The sequence below is a fragment of the Cervus elaphus genome, chromosome 4 (genome assembly GCF_910594005.1).
Source record: "Cervus elaphus chromosome 4, mCerEla1.1, whole genome shotgun sequence".
In the NCBI taxonomy this organism is placed as follows: Eukaryota; Metazoa; Chordata; class Mammalia; order Artiodactyla; family Cervidae; genus Cervus; species Cervus elaphus.
In genome coordinates, this window is record NC_057818.1 from 50,639,701 (window position 1) to 50,667,069 (window position 27,369).

The 27,369-nt window shown below is 47.1% G+C and overlaps 1 protein-coding gene across 5 annotated transcripts in view; it reads left to right on the plus strand.

Moving 5' to 3' along the window:
* HNRNPUL1 (heterogeneous nuclear ribonucleoprotein U like 1) overlaps positions 1-27,369 on the plus strand; it is a 34,037-nt gene that overhangs the window by 2,377 nt on the left and 4,291 nt on the right. For 3 of the 5 annotated variants that reach the window (XM_043899242.1, XM_043899244.1, XM_043899245.1), the window contains exons 2-12: positions 3,206-3,331; positions 5,314-5,467; positions 6,443-6,516; positions 8,267-8,406; positions 9,966-10,065; positions 11,814-11,926; positions 17,079-17,345; positions 18,467-18,589; positions 18,690-18,818; positions 25,966-26,134; positions 26,748-26,830. In XM_043899242.1, the coding sequence (XP_043755177.1) occupies positions 3,206-3,331; positions 5,314-5,467; positions 6,443-6,516; positions 8,267-8,406; positions 9,966-10,065; positions 11,814-11,926; positions 17,079-17,345; positions 18,467-18,589; positions 18,690-18,818; positions 25,966-26,134; positions 26,748-26,830 (1,478 nt within the window). Of the gene's footprint in view, positions 1-3,205; positions 3,332-5,313; positions 5,468-6,442; positions 6,517-8,266; positions 8,407-9,965; positions 10,066-11,813; positions 11,927-17,078; positions 17,346-18,466; positions 18,590-18,689; positions 18,819-25,965; positions 26,135-26,747; positions 27,033-27,369 lie in introns of all 5 variants that reach the window. The other 2 variants (XM_043899246.1, XM_043899243.1) reach the window with 1 other exon arrangement.

A 27,369-nucleotide genomic window follows, 5' to 3' on the forward strand; every position in this document is an offset into this window, starting at 1 on the left:
TCAGGATGGAGGATCCTGGAGTTTGCTGCTGGATGGGGTACCGGGGAATTCTCATGTTTGTTATTGGGATGGGTTGGTAAGATGGAGTTCCGGTGTCGGGCCAGGGAGGGTCTGACGGACTGTGCGTTCTAGTGGTTGACTGGGGAGCTTTTAGGGGATGCGAGAGACTACTATGTGTACCATGGGGTACACCTATCAGTCTGAGGACGGCCGGGGGCGGGGGGTCTCAGATCCAGGGCTGAAAGGCCAGTCTTGAGGCACGGGCAACCTGGGCATTTGATGCTGGCCATCTGGGGCCCTTTTGGCTGACTTCTAGAGAAGGTATATGGGAACATCGATGTTCAGAAGCTGGTGGGGGAGAGGATACTTCACTGGGTGAAGTACCTGGAGGTCTGGAGCTAGGAAGGCACTGGGGACAGATAACGCAGTATCTCCTGCTGAATGGTCTTAGATTAACAGTATAGGGTGTTTGGAGAACAAGAGTAGCTGGGGCCGGGTTGGGTAGATAACAAGTCTGTGGAGTTTGAAGTTAAGGGATTATCTGGGAGGTAGAGGATCCTTGCACAAGAAGAGTGTGTAGCTGGTGTGTCACATATAGGGAAGGGAAGAGTGTGTATGATGTGGAGGGTGAAAGAAAACTTGTTGACTTGGCAGGGGGCCTCAGGGTGAAGGGGGGGAGTGTTTCTGGGGCTGAGCATCTCTGTGAGAGGGCTCCTCGGTCCCCAGAAGCAGGGTTTTTTGTGTGTGTGCTTAGGGATTGGAGAAGCCTCAAGGGGTAGCTGAGAATCTCTGCATCAGACACTCTGAAGGAGAGGAGATGAAGTAGATCTGTGACTCTGAAGGGAAGAGACCCTGGTATGGGAGGAAGTAAATCAAGTTAAAAACAGGTGGCTTTCTAGCAGGACAGGACATGGTGATTGGAAAAGATGAAGAGTAAGTAGAAAGGACTCTGGCATCCAGTGTTTGTTTCATTTACCTGAAAAAGAGGGCGCCCTGCGCTGTGGGACTAAAGAAATGAGGAGAGCAAGAGGATCAAATGAGGGGAGCAAGAGGATCAGGGAAGAGAGTAGATTTGGGGTTGGCACAGGGTATTTCTGTGTTCTCGGAGAGCAGGGCAATTTGAAGGTAGATTGGGGGTGGAGGGCGGTTGTCTAGGACTCAGATGCTGGGAGGAGTACTTCCCATTGCAGAGACCTGTCAAAGAAGGTGGAGTAGCCCAGTGTACCTACCTAGGGTAGGTTAGGTACCTAACCCTAACCCTGGCAGGAATGCCGATGGCTGGAAATGTCTCCAAAGAAAAGTGATGTGCTTTATGGCAGAGACTAGACTCAGATTTTTGTCTTGGGCAAGTTACTTCACCTCAGCTCTGGCTTCCTTGTGTGTAAAATTGGGATATAATAATAGTGCCCCCCTCCCCGCTTGGAGATGAATGAGACTACCTGTGTAAGGGGCTTAGCACTGGGCCTGCCTGTTATTAGGAGGTAAATGTTTTAGAGAACAGAGAAGGGCCCCAGAATCATAAGCTTCTCTGGGCGAGGCTTCCTCTGTGAGCGCAGGAGAGATTCTCGGAAAGAAAGATATGAGGCTTTTGTGGCAAGAACAACACTGTGCTTAGGGCCTGGAAGAAACGCAATGGTATGAAAGAGCCCCTGTGTTCTAATTAAGGAGTTATTCTTCCTTTCTCTCCTATCCATTACAGCAAAATCCTTTGAGCCCCTTTTATGCCCCCCTCCAACCCTTCCTTCAACCCTGGTAAACAGACCTGTAGAGAACCACGTGATCTGTGTGACTTTCCTCCCTTTGGGCCGCACCTGGTTTGTGCCCAGATACATTTGTCCTCTGAGAAAGGATCCAATCAGTTGGCAAGCAGCAGAATAGTCTCTCCTTCCCCATGGTTCCGCCTCACTGGTCCTGGCACAGTCACTAGTAGGGCCCTGGAGGCACCTTGCAGAGCCTGCCCCTGGGGTGGAGAACCTGCTTGCTACTCAGCCTACGTTTCCAAAGTTCTCTCTGGGTTTGGCTACAGGTTCTTCTTGAAGGAGTTTCAGATTTTAGTCCCATCTGTGAGCTTTCACATGTGTCACCCCACCCCCAGGAATGTTTTCTCCATTCTCATCACTGGGTTATCATCACTTATGTATCCTTTGAGTCCAAGCTTATCTGTTACTTTCTGGGTCCCTGATCTCAGCCCCTGGTACTTTCTCGTAGCCCTTAATACAATACAATTTTTGTACTTTCAGTTTTGTTTAATGTGTGTCTGTCTCACTAAGCTGAAACTTGTTCTTAGTTGTATCCTAGCATGTGGTGTGTAGTATGTACTCTACTCCATGAATAGTTGATATTGTTTTTTTTCTTTTTTGGCCTCACTGCACAACTTGCGGAATCTTAGTTCCCCAACCAGGGATTAAACCCTGGCCCCAGCAGTGAAAGCACTAAATCCTAACCACAGGAAATTCCTTGATGTTGTTATTCTTGCCACCCTTCAGTTGAGTTCCTCCTGGACCCACAAAAACACCTTCCTGAAACACTTCCTGCCTAACTCCAAATATTTTAGGGCTTATCCCTAATGAGTCTGAAGGCCACTATTATCATGACTCCTGTTTTCTTAACAGTTCCTTTCCTTCCTCCCCCATTTCCCCTTCAACTGAGATGGTTATCCCTTATCTTTACAGCTATTGCAGGGTAGAAGAGATTCATAAAGAGACTGGGCTCTGCAGGTGGGAATAGTGAATTGGGTTGGATAGAGGACTGGTTTGTGCTCTGAACAATTTTTAAGGTTGTACGTTAAAGGCAACTCCCTAAGCTTTATACCATGTCAGAGAACAGCTGGGCTGGTAATTTTTAAGCTGTGTTCATGGAGTTGCCCTCCACCCCAGTGGGGACTTAGAGGGGAGTTCAAGCTGGACCCCTTCTCCAACTTTCCCATCTCCTTGCTCCAACCAGAGCATTTCTGCTTCATTTGGTTTTATATGTTAGGATTCTGTACAACCTAGTCACAGATCTCTAACTTTTGAGAGGCAGGAGGGCCCGTCCTCAGGCAGCTGGGGCCCCTGACTGCCCAGGTGGGTTTCCATCGGAAGGTGTTTTCACATCTTTTAGCCTCTGGAAGACTGATTGTCCACAGTGGGGATGGCATCATTTTGTTTTAAAAAGCTACCTCTAGTCCCAAGAAATACCCTTCTAACTGGCCATTTTTTGTTTGAAGATGTCATGGACAATATTACCATGCAGAACCAATTCTATGAGACGCAGGTCATCAAGCAAGAGAACGAGTCAGGCTACGAGAGGAGACCACTGGAAATGGACCAGCAGCAGCAGGCCTATCGCCCAGGTAGGAAAGCGCATGTGATAAATCTCTTTTGAAGGAAATGTAATCTATGTGTGGGTGGCCTTTACCTTCTGCCTACTGCCTTTCTTCCCAGAAACTTGGTGTCTTCCTTTTAGGCAATACTTTGGGCTTGGTCACTCTGGCAAGATCTTTTTGAAGGGAAGAAGTTAGTCTCTCTCACTCCCAAGTATGATAGGGGAGTCTTCAAGGTATCTGTTATCAGATGTTAGTACCAACATCTTGGAGAGGTTAGACCTGGAGGCCAATATCTGAGTCCTACTTAGAATCTTAGAGTGTTGAAGCTAGAAAGGACCTTCGAAATATAGTCTAATATTGTTCCAGGAGATATTGCTAAGGACTTCTCAGAGAAGAGTTCCTTGGCCAAATGCATCTGAAAAATGCGGCATATACCTTGCCACCTCTGTGAGAGTCACTGTTCTCATTAAAGATGCTAAGAAGTCTTGGATTGGGAAAAACTCTGTGTCACATTGTTTAAACCCAGCGTTTCCCAAATATGTAAATATGTCTTTGTAGAACAAAGTTTTCTATGGTACAAGCTTGGAAAGCACAATTATAATGTAGATCTCTCCCCATTTTACAGATGGGGGAGGAGGTGGGCTAGGGTTGGATCCAGGAAATTGAATTGGCTTCTGGGCCACTGCTCTTGGTTGATAAGCAGCACTCCTTACCTAGTATTTGGGAAGTGGGGTCCTACTATTGAGTAACAGCAGAGCCAGGACTGACTCCCAGTCTTGTGCTCCTTTCTCTGTGCTGTGGTCCCAGTGCCTTGTCGTAGTCAGTCCCGTTGGTTCTGTCTGATTCCATTCTGGTTCACCCACAAAGTAAAATCCCCAGACATTTCTTGTGAGTGGCTCAGGATTTTAATGAATGTAGGTTACACTGCATTCTAAACTGTAGATTTGTGTCAGGCTCTGTGAGACTTGTGGTATCATTTGGCCCAAGGAGACTGTTTTCTGTGCAGACATTTATCAGGGCCTCCCATGAGCCCAGTGCTGTGATGGGAACCAAGGAAGCTCTCTCCGTGTGGGTGAGCACCATCTCTGCCCTAGCAAATGAGGAGCCTTCTCTGAGAAATTTTGTCTGTGTGCCAGAGCCAGGGAGTACTCCAAGGTGGTGTTGAGTTGAATGCTGAAGTGTGTAGATGTGATGTGAGTGATCCACAGCATCCATAGATGAGGTGAGTCTGAATCCACAGTTTGCTCTTGGTAGGCACGGATTCTTGGAATCTGCCTGAGCGTGGGACATTCCTGTGGTCCACAGTGTGTTATCCCATCCTGACTTCCTATTTATGATGTGATTTAATGAGGCCATCCCACCTGTGGGCTGGCTTACACACAGACCCTCTCTTCTGGAGCGCTTCTGGGCTTTGTAATAGTGATTAAAGCCTATGGAGTTAGGTGGGGGACCACAGCACTGCTGAACTGACTTTCCCCTCCATTGCTAGACTGAAGAAGCTCTGTAAGAATTGAAGTGAGGAGATTCTTTGGGAGAAGAAATTATAGAATGCAGAATTGTGAAATGGTAGAAGTCTTTTAGGGCTCCCTCCTACTTGGTAGTCGCGATGGTAGCTCCCAACTTTCCCAGCTTTACCTTGCCTTTGGCAAGGTAGCCCAGACAGTCATTTGCCTTTGATTAGGCCCTTAGAGAGCTTCTCCTTGTTTAGTGCTGAAGTCCCCTCTCCCCATGAAGCCTGAGAATTATCTGACATTTCTCACCCTATCAACTGCTGGTGCTGCTGGGCCTGGATGGCCATCCCCAGCCTCTCTTTATTCTAGCCCTGTCCTCCAGTACAGCCTTTTAGGCTCCCTCAGCAGGCTTCCACTGAACCTAGCAAGAGCCTGGGCCCAGACCTTCATCACCATAGTCAGGATCCTGCCAGTATCTCCTGAAGTAGAGGGGACCAGAAAAGTGATAACTGAAGAGTTTCTGAGTGTCTTAGCCATCTGGATTTGTCCTGACTATAGAAGTGAAGACAGAGATGAAGCAAGAAGCACCCACCAGCTTCCTCCCACCCGAAGCATCTCAACACAAACCAGACAGACAGCAGTTCCAGAGTCGCAAGAGGCCTTACGAGGAAAACCGGGGACGAGGGTACTTTGAGCACCGAGAGGATAGGAGGTGGGTCTGTGAGGCGGTGGTCCTCCTTTTTCCAGTAGGTCTCAGTGTCTGTAGCTCAGTGCCCACTGGGTCTGTTTACTAGCCGAGAGGGAAGAGCTGAGGTCTTGCTGCCCTCTCTCTCCCCCAGTTCTTCTGCACCCACTGCAGATTCAGGTTTGCTAAACTTCAGATCCTTCCCTCAGCTTCTCCCTCCCCATTACTTGAAGGATGAAGTTCAAACACCTTGCCATTCACATGTGAGATGCCAACCTGCCTTTTTAGTCCTTTGCCCCACTGCCCTGCATATGACTTGACCTGAGCGTATGGTAGACTGAGGTCATCCAGACTGTCCCAGGGAGGACCCTATGCATTAGACTCCACACTTCTACCCCTTTCTCTTATTCCCATATGTTGGAAACAGCCAGTATTTTCACACAGTCCCTTTTAGTATTTTGGTCGGAATAAATTTCGTTCATGATTTAGGACACTTTTAAAAGAGAAGAAGACAAAAAATGGGTCATTTCAAATCCTTTCAGATGTGGAGTTTTAGGAAGCCTGGAATATGGACAGATTATAATAACAGGTTTATCCAAATTCTTACAGATTGCCCTTCCTGGCCCAGTACCCTTTGGGCTACTATAACCTCCCATCAATAGCAAAGTTCAGTGTGAAGGCAGTGTTCAGCATGTAGAGGGGTGGATCAGAATCTGAGGGTGAGAGAGAGTCGTATTTTTTCAAGAAGTTCTTTAAATGATTCTCATGGCCCTCTTTAGCAGAGCACACACTCTCCAGTCCCTGACCCCACCCTGGTAGTTAATAGTCATTGCTCTCATTGCAAGGATGTAGGGTTCCACAGTTCTTTTGCTAACCTCTGTGGGAAGAACTTGAAATCCAGGAAGCAGCTTGGAGGCCACTTGTAAATTCCAGCAGAACCTTGAGGTCCCTTCTTTCCTTGTCCGTCTGTTCTCCTGTGACTGATACCTGTTTATGACGCAGGGGGCGATCTCCTCAGCCTCCGGCTGAAGAGGATGAAGATGACTTTGACGACACCCTTGTGGCCATTGACACATGTGAGTCCTTGGAGTGCCTATTCAGTACTGTCTTCAGTCAGTGTAAGGAAACTGCCTTTGCCTTCACAAAATCCCCACCTGGCACTGTCCAGAGCAGTGTTAGTTCAGATGTGAGAAATAGCAGAGCCCTGGAGTCAGGATGTTGGTTTGGAGACAGAAGATTTACTTCAGCTCTATCTGTGAGATTCTGGTCAAGTCATTCTACTTCTCTAAGCTTCTCTTCAGAGAGGAAGAATCCTGCTCTTATACCTCAAGGGACTTTCAGTGACATTCATCAGAGAGCAAATTGGAAAACCCTGAACACCCTGTAAAGTTGCCGTCTAATCAAGAAAGGAACCTGAGTGCTGCTGGAGAAACTTAACTCTTTGACAGCCATTTCCCTAGTTTCCATCAACTGCTCATGTTCCTGGTGAAACCAATGCTGCCTCGTCTCCTCCGACGTTAACCTGGCCTGCCCTGCTCTCTCTGTCCCCCAGTTCAGTTTTGTTTTCTCTAGATAAGTGACTTCCCCCTTGACTGTGCATCTAAATACTTACAGGAACAAATGTACCTGTCCCTCCTCAGGTAAACTCTTAAGTGGTAGAGCCTGTGAATCTGAATTTTTGAACACACCCAGAAGCCCAGTCAGGTCTGAGGACTGCACTTTTCAACTGAGCAGAAAGTTAACAGCTGTTCATTTGTGTACTTATTTACATAGCTCACGTTGATAAACCAATGGCTACATGCTTTAAAAGAGGTAAAGACATCTCGTATACAGTCCCTTTTACCACAGGATTCTAAGGATTCAGAGTAAAAGTGAGCATTAAAATTTTAAGTATTGGGTGGCAGTGGTTCATGAAACAGCATCTGATTAAATGCCAAATATACAGACCACGGTACTCAGCCTTTAGAGAAAGGAGAGAGCCTACTGGACGAGACAGACAGGAAAGACTTTCCCGGAGACGTAAGTGGCTCCTGGAAGAGTGGGGAGAGTCTGAGCCACAGAATCCTAGGCCCGCATGAGGAGCTGGGAGCCTGTGGTGCTCCTGACAGTGGTCCTGGGTGGTGGGTGTGGATCAGGGTCAGCTGTTTGTGCAGCTCCTGGCAGCAGGAGTCTGACTGATATCTCACACTGATAGAGTTAGCATGGGAGATGGTTGACGTTTATGGTGTTGGGTGTTAATCTTTGCTAAATTCTAAAATCACTTGAGAGTAACCTTAAATTCTAGAATCATTTGAAAGGATACTGACCCTCTCCCTAGCAAGTGTACATGCTAAGTCACATCAGTTGTGTCCGACTCTTCGTGACCCTATGGACTGTAGGCTCCTCTGTCCATGGGATTCTCCAAACTGAAATACTGGAGTGGATTGCCATGCCCTCCTCCAGGGGATCTTCCAGACCCAGAAATTGAACCCACCTCTCTTATGTCTCTTACACTGGCACGCGGGTTCTTTACCACTAGCCCATTAGAGGCACGTGTGTATTATTTTCGGGAGCCCCCTTGGCAGCCATCCTTGGACCCCAGCCAGGTGAAGAACCTTAGTTCCTAAGTGGAGTGGCAGCTTTCATCCTGTGCAATCCAGTTTGCAGTGTTGCAGGGCGTTTGTCCTAAAAGAGAATGGCTAGGTGGTGTGGCTGGTTTCTCGGGAACGTGTCCCCACAGCATGTCAGCTTGTGTACTTTTGGTTAACACTCTTTGGAAACTTACCTCTGCCTGTCCCTCTGGGGACCACTAAAACATCAGCCAACTACAGGCTTTTTCCTCCACAGATAACTGCGACCTCCATTTCAAGGTGGCCCGAGACCGGAGTAGTGGCTACCCGCTCACGATTGAAGGTTTTGCATACCTGTGGTCAGGAGCCCGTGCCAGCTATGGGGTCAGAAGGGGCCGTGTGTGCTTTGAGATGAAGGTGAGTGGGGGCAACAGAGGGGTGGGGACAGAAAGCAGGTCCATCCTTGGTCAGAGCCATGATTGCAAAAGAGATGTGATTAAACACGAATTTTATGTTCAGGCCAAAGAAAAAGTAAAATGAACTCAGGAGAACTGTGTCATTGCTAAATATTACATGGGGAAAGCAAGGCGTACGTTGCTTCATTAAGCGGATTTTTTCCTTGATGGGGTTTGACCTAGGTGCTGTATAGCCAGCCATTTGAGGGTGACATGTTTGTAGAGCTGGTGAAAGGAGTTGTTTGGAAAAATGGTGAGCTGGAAAGAATTGGCCCTGGCCAGTTAAAGGGAGGCCAGGCGAGAGTGGGGCAAAGAAAGGTTCTGCTATCCGGATACCCTCTACCATTATCTCTCCACAGTTCCACGTCAAAGTGTATTTATGAAAATAATACCTGATCATGTTCAGTAAAAGGTCAGATAGCACAGAAGAGTAAAAACCTTCACATCCTCCTAGCCCCTATCCTACCCTCTAGAGATAACTTATGTGTTAACAGTTTCTTGTGTATCCTTTGTATATCCAAACTTATGATAGCTAATATCTATAGAATACTTTGCATGTGCTAGGTACAGTGCCAAGTTCTTTGCATGGATATCTCCATTAATCCTCACAGTCTCATCACAAAATATGTGCTCTTGTCCCCCCTTTTCAAGAGGTGGAAACTAAGACCAAGGGTTTTTGTTTTTGACTGACTAAGACACTTGATTCTAAGTTGCACATTGTTTTGTGTGCATAGAGAAACTGCCAGTTATACTAACATAGTACTTTCAGACATCAGTTGTTAAGATACATACTGACTCGAGATGTTAAAATGTGACAAACATGTGTCCAAAAGTCTCAAATTAATAAGTATTGGTTATTAGATAATCTCACTGCTAATTAAAAGTTAAGTCAGAAGGTGCCTTTTATTTTTTCTGCTCCTTTTACTTAATACTATATCTTGAACATTTTTTCGTACCAGTGTATTAGCCCTGCTTCATTCTTTTTAACTACTGCATCATTCTGTGGCATGGATGTGCCTTCATGTGACTGGTACTTTACAGATGGTTTTTTTCTTTCTTCCTCTTCCCCTCTCTTCCTTCCTTCCTTTTCAACATAAAGACCACCACACTGCATATTTTTGTGTGTATATATCTCTAGGATAGACTGGAAGTTGAATTGCTTGGTTTAGAGCATGTGCATTTGCTGTTAATAATAAGACTGCTAAGTTGCCCCCCCAAAGACATTACACCAATTTATGTTTCCATACCAAATATTCTGAGTCCCTGTTTGCCTTGTAGCCAGTATTAAAGCTAAAAAATAACTAGTTTTAGAATTCCCATCTCTGTGGCCCTGAACTCTCCTGAGCCCTCTGGAGGCCCTGGTTTCAGTATAGCTGGCCCTTCACACAGCTCAGATACATTTCCCCAGCCACAGAAGCCATTCCTGTTTTTTTAACATCTGTGCACTTCTCACCTGTTTTGCCTCCTAAACTGTCAGCCTCCAGAGAATCAGTTCTGAGCCTCCTTTTTCTCTGTCCGCAGATTAATGAAGAAATCTCTGTGAAGCACCTTCCGTCTACAGAGCCCGACCCACACGTGGTCCGCATCGGTTGGTCCCTGGACTCCTGCAGCACTCAGCTAGGTAAGGGAGGCCAGCCAAGCAGTCCAGAGTAGAGCAGGTACCTTGATCCCTGGATTCTCAAGCTTCCTCAGCTTCCGTCTCCCGCACTGGACCCAGAACAGAACTACCCTGGGGTGGAATAGACAACAGGGATTAGGTTTGTGGTGCTGCCTAGCTTCAGACTTACAGGGTTCAACTGGAAGGACCACAGTTATACAACAACTTTTCTACAAAAAATTTATCCTTCATCTTTAAGAACAGGGTCCAAAGTTCTCTTCAGAAAACTGCTCCCTTTAAAAAAAAAAAAGACCAGTTGTCTCCTGTTCTCAAACCATTGTGAAAGTAATAAGGTCCTCAGCTTTCATTGGGTTCTGTCTGGAGTCTTCTGTCCAGAGCCTAACCCAGAGTAAAAGAGAAAGCAAAGACCAGTGGGGCCAGGGCTGGCTGGCAGAGAGGGGCAGGGAGGGGCTGTCTTGAGAGGTTTTGAATTTTCACAGATTCCCCAGGTCCTAATGACTTTCTGGCCCCAGGTGACTGATTTCAGTGACCCATGGTGAGACTTTCTTGATCATATAAAGATTCTGATTGAAAATTACGTCTGCTCCTTGTGAAAATTCAGACCATTACAGAGACGGGGAAATGAAAATTTCTCTAAACCTGTGAGATAATGACCAGTGTTAACATTTTCATCTGCATTCTTCCAGGCAGTTCTTTTGTCCTTTGTGTATCTCAAATGGGATATGTTATAGAACTTTTTTGTAGCCTGACTGCTTTTTCCCACTTAATATTGATTGTTATATTTTTGTAAATAAGTATAGGTTTTTTGACCACTGCATAACTTTTCATTTTATAATTGTATTACCTATTTATAAATGTTTTGTAGGTCATTTATGTTGATTACAAATTTTTATAGTAAAACACTTGAGCTCTCCTTGTATGTAATTAGTCTGAGCCATAAAAGTAGAAATGGTAGGTTAAAAGCAGTGTACAGTTTTCATTTTGATGTGTATTAGTAGTTTTATTTAAGATTCATGTCATCTCCTTTTATCTTTGTTTCAGTTTTGAGAGGTAAATGGACAATAGTTGATACAGATAAACATGTAAAGCCCAGAAGAATCAAGCAGATGTCCAGGTTACACAGCTGATTCAGGCTAGAGCTGGGCCTGGAATTCATGCTTGTTGGCGCCTGCTTTACTGGCAGAACTTACGTTTCTGGCCTAATATATCTGTAACTCAGATGTCAGCCAGGGCCCTTGGGGTCTCAGTCATCTTGCTTCAGAACCCAGTTGTGTAGCCTGAGGCAATCAGTCCCTTTCTTACCAGTTAGACCTCGTGATCTGCAGAAGCAAAACCCCTTTACTGATTTCTGACCAAAACTCACTGACACCAAAAACAGACACTGTTAGGAGACTTAACTGAATGTTGAATGTCACAGGGAAGAAATGTGCCTTAGTGTATAGCCTTCCTCCATCCTGGCTTCTCTCTTCCCTCCTCCCTTTTTTCCCCAGTTCTCCCTTTCTGTTCAAGGCAGTTTAGGTCAGCTCAAACTCTCAGACTTAACACCTAAAGCCATCAAACCCTCAGAAACTCTGCATGGTGAAGGGCTTCCTTTCAATGGAAACATTCTTACCTCCTCCCCCAAAAGCACCTGATTAGTAAAACTGGCAGAGAAAATGTTTCTTTTGTTTCAATTTAAAACTATGTAACAGCCATAAAGGCCATTGTGACCATCACAGGTTTAACCGGACTTTGCCTGTTTCTTCCCTCAGGTGAAGAGCCTTTCTCCTATGGCTACGGAGGCACTGGGAAGAAGTCCACCAATAGCCGCTTTGAAAACTATGGAGACAAGTTTGCAGAGAATGATGTAATTGGCTGCTTTGCGGTGAGTGCTGGCAGCCCGTGGGAGTTGACAGAACCAAATGTTGGTCCTGTGAGGTCAGCCTGCAACGGTTTTTTCAGAATACCTCTGTCCGTTGTCTGCGCTTTGTCCAGCCGCTCTCACCATACTCTGTTTCCCTTTGACACACTGAAATGTTTGTGGTCATTTTGTGCAAAATTCTGCTATTCTTACCCCTCTGGCCTTTTGTGCAAAGTCCTCAGATGGCATCCTGAAGATGTTTGGGGATGTCAGATGTGTACAACTCCTAGATACCAGAGTGACATTTCCTAAGCAAACTAAGGAATTATTTCCCTTTGCTATGGAATAGTCTGCATGCATAGGTGCTCAATTGTGTCTGAATCTTTTCAAGCCCATGGACTGTAGCCTGCCAGGCTCCTCTATCCATGGAATTTTCTCCAAGAATACTGGAGCGGGTTGCCATTTCCTTCTCCAGGGGATCTTCCTGATCCAGGGATCAAACCCTTGTCTCTTGTGTCTCCTGCGTTGACAGTCAAATTCTTCAGCATCAGTACCACCTGGGAAGCCCATGGAATAGCCTCTGTGTTCTCAAGGGCAGTGGTGTTGGCTCTTGCCCCCACTTTAGCATCATCTCATTCCAGATCTTCTCCCTTCCTTCACCTCATTGGTTTAGCCAGGCTTCCAATAGTGCATTGCCTTTTAGGAGGATGGGATGGATGCAAAATACAGAACAAGGTAGAAGAGACCTGAACTGCTGCTGAACTTCAGTCTCCAAGAGCAGTGACCAGCACTCACAGAAGTGTAGAGTGTGACTGATGGTTCTGGGGCCGGAATCCCTAGGCCCAGGCCCAGACCCACTCCCTGCTTTTCAGCTCACAGCCCTGGACAGCCTGCCCTCCCTGTTTGTTTCAGTTTCCTCTCAGTGAGAATTCTCACACCTACCTCAGAATTTCATATAGTGTGATTAAGGTAAACCGTTAAAAGCACTTAACAACAGTGTCTGGCAGAGAATGAATGCTCAGGAAATACTCTTTAACACTGTGACCATTGGAAGTTAAATGTCTTAAGGATATGCCATGCAGCCCCAGGAGAGTGGTTGGCCAGGCGGGTGCTTCCTCTTGGCCCCGTTCCCTCTCCCTTCTCCCTCTCTCCCTCATAGTTATGTACACGGTACTCTTTTTTTCTTTCTTTTTTCCTCCCCTCTTTGATAGAATTTCCATAGAACCTTGTCCAAATTCTAATGTTTGCTTTACCATTTTTCACAAATATATGTATGTGTATGTATATGATTTTTATCTGACCTGTTTGAGAGTAAGATGCCTACTTTCTGTCTTTATTCCTTAATATTTAGCATGCATTTCTTAATAAAGCTATTCTCTTAACCACAGTAATCAAATTTAATGTTGATTTAATGCTATTATCTACTCCACAGTCCATGGTTAAATTTTGTCAGCTGTCCCAGCAGTATCCTTTAGCACAATTTGGTTTGTAGTTCAGGATCCAGTCCAGGATCACTGACTGCATTTTCTTGTCATGTCTTTTTAGTCTAAAACAATTTCTCAAGTCTTCCTTTGTCAGTCATGACCTCATTATCTTTTTAATAAAAAGCATGTTTTCTTAAATAAAAATTAACCATGTTTATATTCTGCACACTGTTCCAAACCTTGCATTTTTTTTTTTGATTTAACAGTAAATCTCAGCTATCTTTCCCCTGTCTACACAGAAAGTATAAATCTAGCTCAATTTAAAACACTGTTGGATAGTTAATAAATTCTTATGGTTTTCAAAAATATTCAGAAATACAGAAAGGTATACAGTATAAAGTCTTCTTCAGACCCTTCTCCTCCACCTGTGGTTCACATATGCCCTCCCCTACACATGAACCCACTGGTACTCAGCATTTCTTTATCAAAGGTGGTTATTATTTTTCTTCTTCTATACAAAAGGTAGCATATTACATATGTTATTCTGTATCTGTCTTTGTTTAACTATATATCTTAGAGGGTTTTTTTTAATATCATTACCTAGAGGACTTCTTTGTTCTTTTATATAGTCTGCAGTCATTGTGTTGATCTACCACATTTATATAATCAGTCCTCTCTTAATAGATATTTGGTTAATTTCTCATCGTTTTACTTAGTGGCTTCCTAGTATTCTGATGTAGGTGTCAGTTTCCCCTGGTGGACCTGAAAGTTATTTCTTGGAACAGTTGATGCTGCAGTGATAGTTTATCATTTCCCACTTACCAGAGTATCTTGGAGAGCTTTTCATGTTCCCATTCATGGATGTCCTGTGTGATTTAGTCTCCCACTTCCCCACTGGAGCACATTTAGCGGTGCTGGAGTGAACAGTTCGCACATTCTTGTATTCTTGTGGGCATACAGTTGTAGGATATATGCTACTGAAAGCATAAATTCTGAGTCAGAGGTATAGTTTTAATTTTTGATAGCTACTGTGAAGACTGTACTCCAACTCCAGACAGGTTGTAGCAGTTTAGTGTGTCATCAGCACGTGACTTGTGTTCCCCAAGCTCTCTCATTTGGGTGTGATATTCTGAGTGTGTGGCAGTTGGGAACTTTGCGCCTTGACTCTTACTTCAACCAGTTCATCTTTACTTCTGTTTTTTAAGACTCTGTGTTCAGTTTCCTATGTTTAAAGGATCAGTTCAGTTCAGTTCAGTTGCTCATTCATGTCTGACTCTTTGCAACCCCGTGGATTGCAGCATGCCAGGCCTCCCTGTCCATCACCATCTCCCGGAGTTTACTCAAACTCATGTCCATTGAATCGGTGATGCCATCCAACCATCTCATCTTCTTCTGTCCCCTTCTTCTCCCACCTTCAATCTTTCCCAGCATCAGGGTCTTTTCAAATGAGTCAGTTCTTCACTTCAGATGGCCAAAGTATTGCAGTTTCAGCTTCAGCATCAGTCCTTCGAATGAATATTCAGGACTGATTTCCTTTAGGATGGACTGGTTGGATCTCCTTGCAGTCCAAGGGACTCTCAAGAGTCTTTTCCAACACCACAGTTCAAAAGCATCCATTCTTCAGCCCTTAGCTTTCTTTATAGTCCAACTCTCACATCTATACATGACCACTGGAAAAACCATAGCCTTGACTCGACGGACCTTTGCTGGCAAAGTAGTGTCTCTGCTTTTTAATATGCTGTCTAGGTTGGTCATAACTTTGCTTCCAAGGAGCAAGTGTCTTCTAATTTCATGGCTGCAATCACCATCTGCAGTGATTTTGGAGCCCAAAAAAATAAAGTCTGTCACGGTTTCCACTGTTTACCCATCTGTTTGCCATGAAGTGATGGCATCACTTTAAAAGATTCAGAGCGAAGGGTTAAGAAAGGGTGTGAAAAATCAGTGACCTGAAGGGGAACTAGTAGGGAGGACATTTGTGTCAGAGCTTGAGTTCTCAGCATTCACAAAACAGGACCAAATGACCTTCCAGGTGGAGAGAACAGTATAACTCACTTCGGCAAATCATAAGGAATAAAATATTTGGAGCCTCTGGAACAGCACAAAGAGGTGTGAGAGGTGAGGCTGTGAAAACACACGCTTTGAACAGTGCCAGGCTTAAGGACTTTGGGTCCTTAGGCCCTAGAGTAGCATCCACGAACATTTTAGCAGAAGTGACACAGTTAGACTTGTGTCCTTGACTGTTGGCCCTGTTGTGCTGGGTTTGTCACTTGAGGGTGCTGGTTTCCATACAGTGAGGTAAGTTCCTATAGTGAAGCTGGTGGACATAAAAAAGGTTAGCCCCTGTCATGTTCATTTCCACAACAGAGCAAAAGTGACCTGGGCCATTCTTGCTCAGGTGAGAAGACACGGGAGGGACCATACTGCAGGGATTGAGGCAGGATTTAGTCCAGCAGATGTTTGTGTGTCTGCCCTGTGTGATCTCTACCTGTATGGGTACTTACAGACACAAAGGACCATGTAGAACTATGCCCCGTGACCACTGAGGAGGGTGGCGAGGAGTCTCCTTAGGGGAAGGGGGCTTTCACAGCTGCTCAAAGGCAAGTCCCAAGATTGTCTCTGCATGCAGGAGGGAAAGGAATACAACTCAGCCTTTGCTCCCGTCTGCTGTATGACCCCAAATTTTGAGTCTTCCTTAATTATTAACCTTTGCCCTCCAGCTGAAGTGATCTTTGTGAAACACAATTTTGACCAGGGAGTTCTGCTCTTAGGAACAAGTCAGAGGCTCTGCTCTGCTGCAATTAGCAGAAATTCAAACTCCTTCCCCACCCCCACACTTCAGTCCAGAGCAGTGTCTGGCATCTGGGAGTGAGACCCCCCACTCGTGCTCTCATTCTGTAGGAAATAAATTAATCTGTTTAGTCCTTAGCACAACTCTGCTATATTATGGAATCTTTTTTGATAAGGAAACTGAAGATGTGGTAAATGGTAGAACTAAAGCCATCTACCTTCCTAAACAGGATCTTGACACTAAACCTCAGCTGATCAGTAAGGACTCAATGAATTGTTGAATTAATGAATATGGTCCCTTCCAGCTATCCAGCTGTACCTGAAATTACCACCTCCCAGTTCTTTATGCTTCAGCCAGTCTGACCCTGTGTCCTCTCACTGCCAGATTTGTACATAATCACTTCTCTTTAGGACTGTCTTCTCACCCAAAACTTGGCTCGTTCCCATTTATTACTCAGGACTTGGCTTACAGGTTCCTCCTCAGAGAATCTTGATCCTGCGTGTGTGTTCTCACTGATTTAGGATAATGTCCTTGTCTGGTTCCCCACTAGGCTCTGAGCTCTTGTTAGGTTCAGATGACTAGAATATGCATCAAGAAGAGCAGGAACTCAGGGAGCACGTGTTGAACATATAAATGGATGCACTTGTGGAGCCAGGCTTGGCTTAACAGGTCCTGCTGTAAATTTCTTTCCAGCCATTATCTTGTGGGAGTTGAGAATGGACAGGACAGCCTCCTCTCCATCTCAGGCTAGGCACAAGACTCAAATACTTGGAACTTCCTAAAATTAAACACTTCACATCCACTTCTGGGTTATGGCCAAAGAGGGCCTTGGGCTGTTGAGGAGGGCTGCACTTGAATCTGGGTCAAAGCTGTTTCCACCCCCTACATCTGCTCCCTGACTCATGGTTCCTGGTACCTTACGCAGAGCATTGGAACTTACTTTTCTTTGGATTTTTTTCCCTAGGACTTTGAATGTGGAAATGACGTGGAACTTTCCTTCACCAAAAATGGGAAGTGGATGGGCATTGCCTTCCGAATCCAGAAGGAAGCCTTAGGGGGTCAGGCGCTCTACCCTCACGTCCTGGTGAAGAACTGTGCGGTGGAGTTCAATTTCGGGCAGCGGGCAGAGCCCTACTGTTCCGTCCTCCCAGGCTTCACCTTCATCCAGCACCTTCCCCTGAGTGAGCGCATCCGGGGCACCGTCGGACCAAAGAGCAAGGCAGAGTGTGAGGTGAGGGGCCTGGAAGCCTGCCTGGGTGGCTGCCTCTGCAGAGCCATGCTGCTGCCTAGACAGGAGGCCTGCCCGCAGCTGAGTGTGGCAGAGCTGCCTAGTTTCGGGGAGAGTGAGGGGGTGTGGGCGTGGCTTAGGCCAAAGAGGGCAGGGCTATCGTAACTAAATACCAGAAAGATCCCAGAAGTTGCCACAGTGCTCCTCAAGTGAGGTCAGAATCTTGAGAAAGGAGGCCGTCCAGCAGGAAAAGGATGCGAAGGCACTTTCTGGTGAGCAGGTTCTTGGAGGAGGTTGTGTGGCTCCACACTCCTGCCCAAGCCTGTCTGAGAACCAAAATGGCACCTGGGCTTGGAGCTGATTCGGCTGCAAAAGCTGTACTCCTGGTCTTGGTTCTCAAATAATTTTTTTTGTTTTTTCTGGTGTATAAGTGATTTGCGTTTATTCTAGAAAATTAATATAAAGGAAATATAAAGGAGAGTTTCCCGTAATTCCACCATCTACAAATGTCTCCTTTTAAGTGTTTTGAAGTTTATCCTATGCTTTTTTCTGTATTAGGTACTGGTTTTACACACATTTTATTATTGAGATCTTACAGTATAAGTAAGCATTTTGATACCCTGCCCTTTCACTTTACATTTTTTGGTGTGCTTTTATCTTAACTACGTGAACACCTCTTTGAAATTTGTTGTTAGTAACCTCACAAACTATTTTCCTCTTCTTGGACATTTCACTTGCATCCAGTGTTTGCCAAATTTTAAATGTACTAATTAGAAATGGTGCTTGTCCTTGCACATACATTTGTCGCCATCTGAGACTCCAGGAATGTTGTACCACTCCTTGTGCCTATTCCGTGGGCCTTTCCCTGTCAGACACCCCTGAATGCTGCCTAAACAGAAATGTTAATATTCATGGTAACAGCAGGCCCTCTGCTGAAAGTCTCACAACCCTCATCCTGTTTCACTCCCAACAGCAATACTATGAGGTAGACACTGTTAACTGCTTCCATTTCCCAGAGATGGCTGTGAGGTTTAGAGTCACCCTCACGGTCCCCAGCGAGTGGTGATGCCAGGCTGCCGTGGTACACACTGTTCACCGCGCCCCTCTTGGTCCTGTTTTCGTAGATTCTAATGATGGTGGGCCTGCCCGCTGCTGGGAAAACCACGTGGGCCATCAAACATGCAGCCTCCAACCCCTCCAAGAAGTACAACATCCTGGGTACCAATGCCATCATGGATAAGATGCGGGTAAGCACAGCCCCTCTCTCTTTACCCGCCCCGCCCTGCTCCCTGCCTGCTGCCTAGCAAACAGGACCCCCACCCACCCCTCACCACTCCCTGCCCACAGGTAATGGGCCTACGCCGTCAGCGAAACTATGCCGGCCGCTGGGATGTCCTGATCCAGCAGGCCACTCAGTGCCTCAACCGTCTCATCCAGATTGCTGCCCGCAAGAAGCGCAACTATATCCTAGATCAGGTACTTACTGGTGACCTTCGTACCCCAGGAGAGGGAAGGGGCCTTTTGGGTACCTGGGAAGTCCTCTCTCCTTTTTTTTTTTCCCCGTAATGCTCTTGGACTACAGTATTGGTCAGAGGTCAGCTATATGTGGTGGCAAAGTCCCAGAGTCTTGACATAGCTTTCTGAGTCCAGTCTGCCGGGGGTCAGGGGGCAGCGATCCAGACCTGGCTCAAGCCCCCAGCAGCCCAAAAGAATATCGTCAGGTGAGAGCAATTGTGTGAGATGGAAAAGCTTAGATTTCTGAGCCAAGCAGACCTGGGCTTGAATCCCAGCTCTGCCACTTGCTAGCTGCATGCCTTTGGGCAGCAGACTTTATCCTTTGACTGTTAAGTCTCCTGATCTGGAAAACAGAGCTCAGAATGGTGCTCACACACCTAACATGGAGACTGGCATGTAGGAACTGGAGATTGTTGTTAATCTACAGAATGGGTCTGTCCCAGCCTCTCTCGGCATGTTCTTATGACTATCAGGTACATGTATATGTCATGTATTTTCTACCTGCATTTCAGTGAAGAGCAGGGTTCTTCACATTAAAAGTATGAGCGACCCAAACGGTTAAAGTTCCTCGTTAGCACCACGTGTGAGACATCATCCTTGATATTTGTCCTGAAGTCTTTCTCAAGTAGCAGGTTTTGTCTAAGTGTGCAAATATATAAACTAAGTAGCACTGCTGACCTGGCAGCCTTAACTGGAGTGCCTTCCATGAGTGTGGCCCTGGGTACTTGGTTACCATGAGTTTAAAGGGCTCCTGGTGAGGTTGGAGCTGGCTTTAGTGATTGACTGATCAGAAAGGTGGTTGAAAAGAATTCCTGGTGGTCCAGTGATTAGGACTCTGCACTCCACTGCAGGAGGCCCCTGTTTTCAATTCCTGGTGGAGGAACTAAGATCCCACAAGCCATGTGGAGCAGCGATAGATCCATTATTCATCCAACTAACTCACGACCTTTTAGAAAGAAAACAAAGGTGGTTGGAAACTCCCAAGAGATCAAGGTGCTTTTGTATAGGAGAGAACATCTTAGAGAAAACAAGCTGGAGCTTCTGGGTTGGTGAACAGTGGAGATTCGGGGAGGGTGGCACGTTCCACATAGCTTGCCCTTTGCGTCTGTTCCATCAGGTTGTTCCTGCATTATATCCTTTTATAATACACTGGTAATCTAGTGTTCAGAGTTGAAAAATTGATTCCTTAATATCCAACCTTTGAAAGGAACACACAGAACTTAAGACAAAAAAAAGACTACTAGTTGGTGATGGTTCTCCATGACAGGTAAATTACACAGTCTCGCCAGTTAGATACTGAGAGTGGAAATCTGGTTTGCTGATGAAACAATTATACTAGAAAACTGAAAGTTGGCCAAAACTGCAATACTGTTGATACTCTTCTGTCATGGTGGAGATACAAGATTTACACTGGGTTCTGCTTTTCTGGAAGGTGAACATGAAAAAGGTGTACTTTTAAATTTTTTTACAAGTGTTTTTTTTTTTCTTGGCCCCACTGTGCAGCATGGGGGGGGGGGCTTAGTTCCCCAAGGATCAAACGCACTCTCTCCCTACCCCCCACCCCACCCCACCCCCGCACACATAGTGGAAATGGAAATGTGGAGTCTTATCCACTGGATCACCAAGGAGTTCCCTGGAAAGGTGTACTTTTATCTCGTGACCGATCCTGCAACCCTGGGATTAAGCCCTAAAGACTCACATTTGTGAAGGCAGACATGATCCCATAATACTAAATTTTGATAAAACAACTAATTGGGCCAATGTTTAGACTGCATTTATGGGAGAGGGGCACAGGGTAGTCCAAGAGCCACTCAGGGTTGCTGCCCCAGTCCAGCCCCATCAGTAATGGGTATAGCCAGCCTTCTTCCCCTTTGAAGACTTTGTTTAAATTAACCCTGGCGTCACCTTGCCCCATTTCTTGTCAGGGCATTTTGGAATTGTAGTCCATACCTTGAGAATTATTTTTTTGGATACCACAAGTATTCTCTGCCTCCCTTTTTCTCAGTTTGCTAGTTAAATCAGCTGTGAAACCCATTTCACATATAGAGGAAAGAATGTGGTCTAAAATGTTTATAATCCTAGGGGTAAATTGTCTTAACATCTCCGTCCAACATTGCAAAATGTGCTTTCTCTGAAGGTCAGGCCCCCAACCCCTCAGCCAGGCATAGAACTGCAGGGCACTGTAAAGACTCACTGTTGGCCCTTTTGGCTTGTGCCACCGGCTCGCTCAGGACAGGGTCCAGGGCTTCTCCAGGTGCCCCTGTGGTCTCCAGGGCTGCTGGCCTCCTGGTGAAGGAACATGCAGGTCAGGCCAAGTGCTCCAGGCCAACAGCAAGGCAACAGAACACAAACTCTGAAGGTGAGGTGGGGTGGGGAGGAGGGTTCTCTGGCTCACCACAGATTAGAGGATTGACTTGGGGCCCCAAACTAGAGGTTACTGAGGCCTGGGAAGAGGTCTGAAGCCAGTGGTTTGACCTGTTTTGGCTTAAACATCAAAAAGGGTATTCCAGGAAAGCCTGTGTGGGTAGATGTGTGTATAGAAGATTCATAGCAGGCTCCAGGCCAGATCCTGGCATTTCCTCCCCCACCAACCTTGGCAATGAGGGGTAGGTCGATGTGCAGCTGACTCCTAACTTAGATTGGGTTCCCAGAGCCAGCATTGGGACTGCAGGCAGAGTCCCTGCAGTCCCTGGATCTCAGCCCAGCACTGTCTTTTTCTGGTTTTTCCTGAGTGGTCTGACCTCCCCACGTCTGGGTTTTCTGGGTTTCCTGTTACCTAATTTGACCCCAGAAATGCCCCTTCTTGAAAGGGGTATGTGCCTGCAGAAGCCAGGAAAGGCCAGGTTTTGAGGTGGGGGTGTGTCTTTTGCTTTCATTACATGGTGACCTGAGTGTCCTTTTCAGATCCTGTGGGTGTCAGAGCTGTGGAACAGCTGAGGAGAAAAAGTAGCAGTAGGCCACACTGCTTCAAGTGGCTCTTTTGGGTCCTCTGTTGCCAGTGGGAATCCTCTGGAATGGGAGACTGCCTGGCCTATCCCTGGCCTACCAGATGCAGAGCAAGAGCTGGCCTCAGTGAGACAGCAGACCTGCCCTCCTAGAGGCTTCTGAGAAGAGCCTAGGCCACTCCCAGAGTTGAGGTCTGAGGCTAGTTCTCCTCTTAGGAATCCAGCAACCCAGAGCCAGGCCAGGCAAATGATCGGAGGCTACGATATGACAGCGTCATTAACCTTGTCTCAACTCAAGGTGGTTGTGCTCCTGCTTAGCATCCCTGTGGGCAGGTGCCATGCCTTTGCCTGAAACAGAGACCCAGGGCTACTGTGAGGACGCAAAGTAAACTGCCTCTTGTGGACAGGCATGTGTCCACAAGGAGAAGAGGGTGTTTCTTCTATCCTCCCCAACCCCAGAACCTCAGCCCATTCCATTGTTGACACTCTAGCCAGTTCTGTGTCTGCACATGTGGTTCATTCTACTGGGTTTACCTCATGCTGAGCCCAGAGTGAACTCTTCGGTCAACAGCTTTAAGCTTGCTTCTGTGGGATTCACACATGTTTCTCCTGCTGCCAGCCTGATCTTGTTGAGTTGTAGAAGGGGGACAGTTGACAGGAGACAGTGTCTCTTAGAGATTTCAGGCTGTGAGCAGCCTGTTTTGTTCCCTCCTGCCTGCCCCAGACTGTCACACACCAAAACTACCCAGGCAGCTGCTCTGAGAAACCCAACCCCTGTCCTTTGGCCCACATCACAGAGTAATGGGAGTAGCCAGGAGGCCAGGGAACACAGACAGCCCCAGACCTCCTTCAAGTCAGCATCTTCAAGCAGGGTGGGACTGAGAGAAGCAGGAACGAGGCAGCAGGAGCCCACACAGCTGGAAAAGCTGACCTAGCTGTTGTGTTGGTCTCCTAGCAACAGCCACCAGCAGCCCCCAGTGACCACAGCAGTGCCGGGCCAGCCCAGGGGCTCTGACCTCACTGTGTTTGCTGTGGCAACAGCCACCAACAGCTAACTCCCTTCCCTCTAGGAAAGCCAAGTATTTGCATTTTTGCTGGTGTGGCTTAGATGCTCTTCTTCCTTTCCCCAAGCCAAGGAGTGAGGGGAGGGAGGTGCAGTCTTCAAAACTGTCACCACGAGGATTCTCAGCACCTCAGCTCTGAAGTGTCTGAGGAGCCATCCCTCAGTGTCTAGCCTCTTCCCAGGACAGAGGCCAGCTGTTGAGTCCCGTCTGCTCTTCCCCCTCCCTCCCATCAAGAAGCTGTGGGGACTGGCCCCTCTGGACAGCAGTGCTTCTCTTCTCTGTCTCTTCATCCGGACATGGACAGGGCGGGTCTGCTTCATAGAAAACCTCCAAGAGGCGTTTATCCACGTCCTTGAGGTTCAGAGGAATCAGAATAGGATTGCTGATCATTTCTTATGGGCAAGCAAACAGTGGAATCAGTTGTCCACAGAATGTCTGGGGCCACACTCACCCCTGACACCCACCCATCTGGGTTATGTGCCAGGCGGAAGCTTCATTATTTAGCTGGAAGTCAAATTCTTTCCAATGACCAGGCGCCACCTGATTCGCGTTTAGGAATGGAGCCTATGAAGAGCAGCGAGAAGGACTTGACTTTGCCTTTGTAACCATTGTGCTTTTTCACCATTTGTGTGGCTCAAGGCACAGATGTATGGCATACACGTGTATGCCTTCACCCCACCCCTAATGAAGGTTGAGACATTTTCCCTAGAGAACAAGGAAGACCCTCTAAATGCTGTGTGTGTCAGAACCATGGGGTCAGGTTGGTTTAGAGAACAGTTACACCCACAACCAGATCTCCCAACAGGTGTGCACTGCGGTCTCTGGCCTCTGGCTGACCCACATCCCAGCTTCTGTTCCTCGTGTTTTTGGAATAGGCTCTCTCGTGTTTCATCTTCTCCTCAAACTTAACTTTCCTTGATGCTCCCTATTGGGAAGCCTCCCCAGGACAGCATCAGTCCTGCTGGCCCCAATTTCAGACTTCTTTCCCTGCCAGACATTTCCACATCTGCAAATTCCCACCAGAGCCAGAGGGAGGGTGATAAGATCTCTGTCTTTCAGATGCAGAAATTTGAGACTCAGACTAATTAGGTGGCTTGTCTACATCCTCACAAATAGAGGGCACAGCTGCGATTTCAACCTCGAGCCTCTTCTCCAGAGCCTAGATTTCCACCCTGACTCGCCGTTCCTACCCTTCTGATGGGAAATCACCGTAGCTTGACCTTCGCCTGGTCTGGGTTGCTTGAACTCAACCATACAGCGAGAAGAGCCAGTGCAGCCCGCTCAGTGATAGCCACCTCACACCAACCATGACCTTTGTTTGTTGAGTGTCAGCTGTGAGCCAGACCCTGGACTAAGCAAGGGCTTTACTTGCCTGAGCTCCTTCAGTCTTAGTAGTGACCATATGATTTTCCTCTTATTTTCCCCTTGCAGGATTTGAAACTTAGTAGATAGGCAGACTGAGGCTCTGAGAGGAAGTCACACCCTCAGGGCCCTGTGGTGTGACTTGACAAGGTCACATTAGATCCAGGGTGTGCCAAGCTTCTGCTCTGCACCACTGACCTCTGTCTGGGCAGCTTCCATCCTGGAGGCCACAACAGAGCCCCTACTCCAGGGATCCCTCACACATGGTTAGATGCTTTGTGGTCCTTTTTCTGCTCAGTCTTCGCCAAGTCTAGGAGAGAGGCTTTTCTCCCGCATTTCATGGATGAAGCAACAACACAGACTGGCCGTGGTGAGCGAGTAGCCACACTGGATACTTGATGCTGGGCTTTTTCCACCCCACTAGGCTGCATCTTCAAAACATAACATTTGTTTGTCTGTTTGTGGATGCAGGCCTCTTTACAGGTTTGTTCCCCTCTGTGGCTTCTCCCCTGATTACCTTTCAGGGCCACTGAAAGTTGTTTAAATGCAGTATTCCTTATCACTCCAGCTCTGTTGTGTGAAAAGGACACCCGTATGTGTGTCTGGGCCCCACTTCAGAGACTGGGGTTGAGGAGGACCCCTATAGGGGGGTTCCAGCTGCTGTCTTTCTCAGTGTCTCCAAGTGATTCAGGTCCATAGGCTGAGTCCTTGGACCACTGGGGTTTGATAGATCTGGGCCCCGGTCCCAAAGGGCCCAGCATGTGGGAGGTACACAGTGAATGGAACCTGTTGTGCTCTCAATCAGGTGTGTCCTAGAGCACCGCTCTCTGCCAGCACCAGCCCAGGACGCACCTAATCATCACCTAGAAGAAGCAAAGAGAAAGTTATTAGCAAAACTGCACTTGCAAACAGTACAAGCTATTGGCTTGTCAAGCACCCTAGTTTAGAAGCTTGTGGGTGCAGCTGGTGTTTCAGAGCAGGACTAAGGGGACAAAAGAACCACAGTGTTGATGAAAATGATCTACACAACTGTCAAAGGGGCTGGCTAATTACAGCATCTGTTCTACAAAGAATAAAGGAGAAACCAGGGAGTTCCCTGGCAGTTCAGTGGTTAGGACTTGGTGCTTTTGCTTCCTAGGGCCGGGGTTCAATCCCTGGTTGGCAAACTTCAGATCATGCAAGCTGCACAGCATGGCCAAAAAACGGGAGAGCACCAGCACAGAAAAATGATAAATGTTGAGTGAAAAAAAGGCTTCCGGAGAGTGTGTGTTGTTTGAGTCCATTGGCTTTAAGAATCACACAGATATTTCTAAAAATACATAAGAAATTCAATACAGGTCATCTCTGGGAAGTAGGAATAGCAGCAGTAGGTGGATGAAAGGCTTCTTACTCTACACTTTACACCTTGTACTCTGAATTTTTTTTATGGTAAGCATATGCTACTTTTAGAATAGGAGCCAAGAGAGCTGTAATGTACAATACCAAGAACAAATGGGATTAAAAAGCAGAGCCCAGACATTAGGAATCTCCTGTCCTATGACTGTCAGCAGCCACTTTGTCAAGTCACTTCGTTTTCTGAGGGAAGAATCTTAGAAGTGAAGAAGGAGCAGTTTCCTGAGTTTCTCTGCTTAGGAGAACTGGTATCCTTTTCTCACTCCCTGGCCCACATAATACCCCACAGAGGAAAAACCAACTTGTAATGTGCCACCTCTTGCCTCTTCTGATACCTACCCCTAGACAAATGTTTATGGGTCAGCCCAGAGACGAAAAATGAGACCATTTGAAGGCTTCCAGCGCAAAGCTATTGTAATTTGTCCCACTGACGAGGACCTGAAAGACCGAACAATAAAGCGAACTGATGAAGAAGGGAAGGATGTCCCAGATCACGCAGTCTTAGAAATGAAAGGTAGGAGATGAGCGGTTCCCAGAGGGACATCGTGGCAAGGCCCTTAAGGGGAAAAGTGCCTTATCCCGTTTTTTCCACCCAACTCCTTGAGTATTCTTTTTTTGATTTTGTTACTTCTTTGCTTTTGCTTTGTCCCTTGCCTGTGTAGTACAGCTGTAACTGGAAGAGCTGCCCATATCCCTGTGGGGGCAGGCTTTTCAGATTAAATGGGGCTCGGGCAGGATGCGGGAGAGGGTGTGTAGAAACAGATGCTAGAGACCCGCATGGTCTTCTGCCTCTGGCACCCACTGGGTGGGCGGCTGAGCAAGCCTCAGTGAGGCTTCTCCATAAAAAACAAGGATGGTGATTCCCCTTGACTGGCTTGTTCCCTGGGGTATCAAATACTGGTTTGGTGGAGCTTAGTCACCTCTTCAGAAAAAGGAGAAGAGGGTCATTGTTAGCTGCTGATTGTTGTCAGGGAGGCAGAGCTTGGGACTCTCTCTCCTCTGTTGCTCACACTGTGGTCCCCTACTCCTCCCTTCTGGCAGACCAGTGTCCTGGGGGTGAAGGAGACTGACCCTCGGAAGGTACTGACTGCCTTTCCTGTCCCTCTGGCACCCTCCTTTCCTCCTAGCCAACTTCACGTTGCCCGATGTCGGGGACTTCCTGGACGAGGTGCTGTTCATCGAGCTGCAGCGAGAGGAGGCAGACAAGCTGGTGAGGCAGTACAACGAGGAGGGCCGCAGGGCCGGCCCGCCGCCTGAGAAGCGCTTTGACAGCCGGGGCGGGGGCGGCTTCCGGGGCCGCGGGGGTGGCGGCGGTTTCCAGCGCTATGACAACCGAGGGCCCCCAGGGGGCAACCGAGGAGGCTTCCAAAATCGAGGAGGCGGCAGCAGTGGAGGAGGCAACTACCGAGGAGGTGAGACATCTCACAATGAACTCTCCTACTTGTGGTTCCGCCTCAGGGTTGACTGTTTGCTCAGTCGGCAGATGACATTTCCTTGGCACCAGCTGTGGGCTGAGCCCTGGTAGGGAACTGAGATAAATCAAAGTGTGGGGCCTCAGGGAAACTCCCACTGTCATCTCTTCCTTGCCGTCCCCCCACCAATATTACCCCTGAAGGCCTTGCCCATTTGTGTGTCACATTACTATTACTTTTGTGAGTCTTTCCCACCCCTCATCTGACCATGAGCTCCTTCAGAAGAGGGGCCAGTCCTGTGTCCCAGGACCTGGCACAAGGCAAATATTAGGACTGT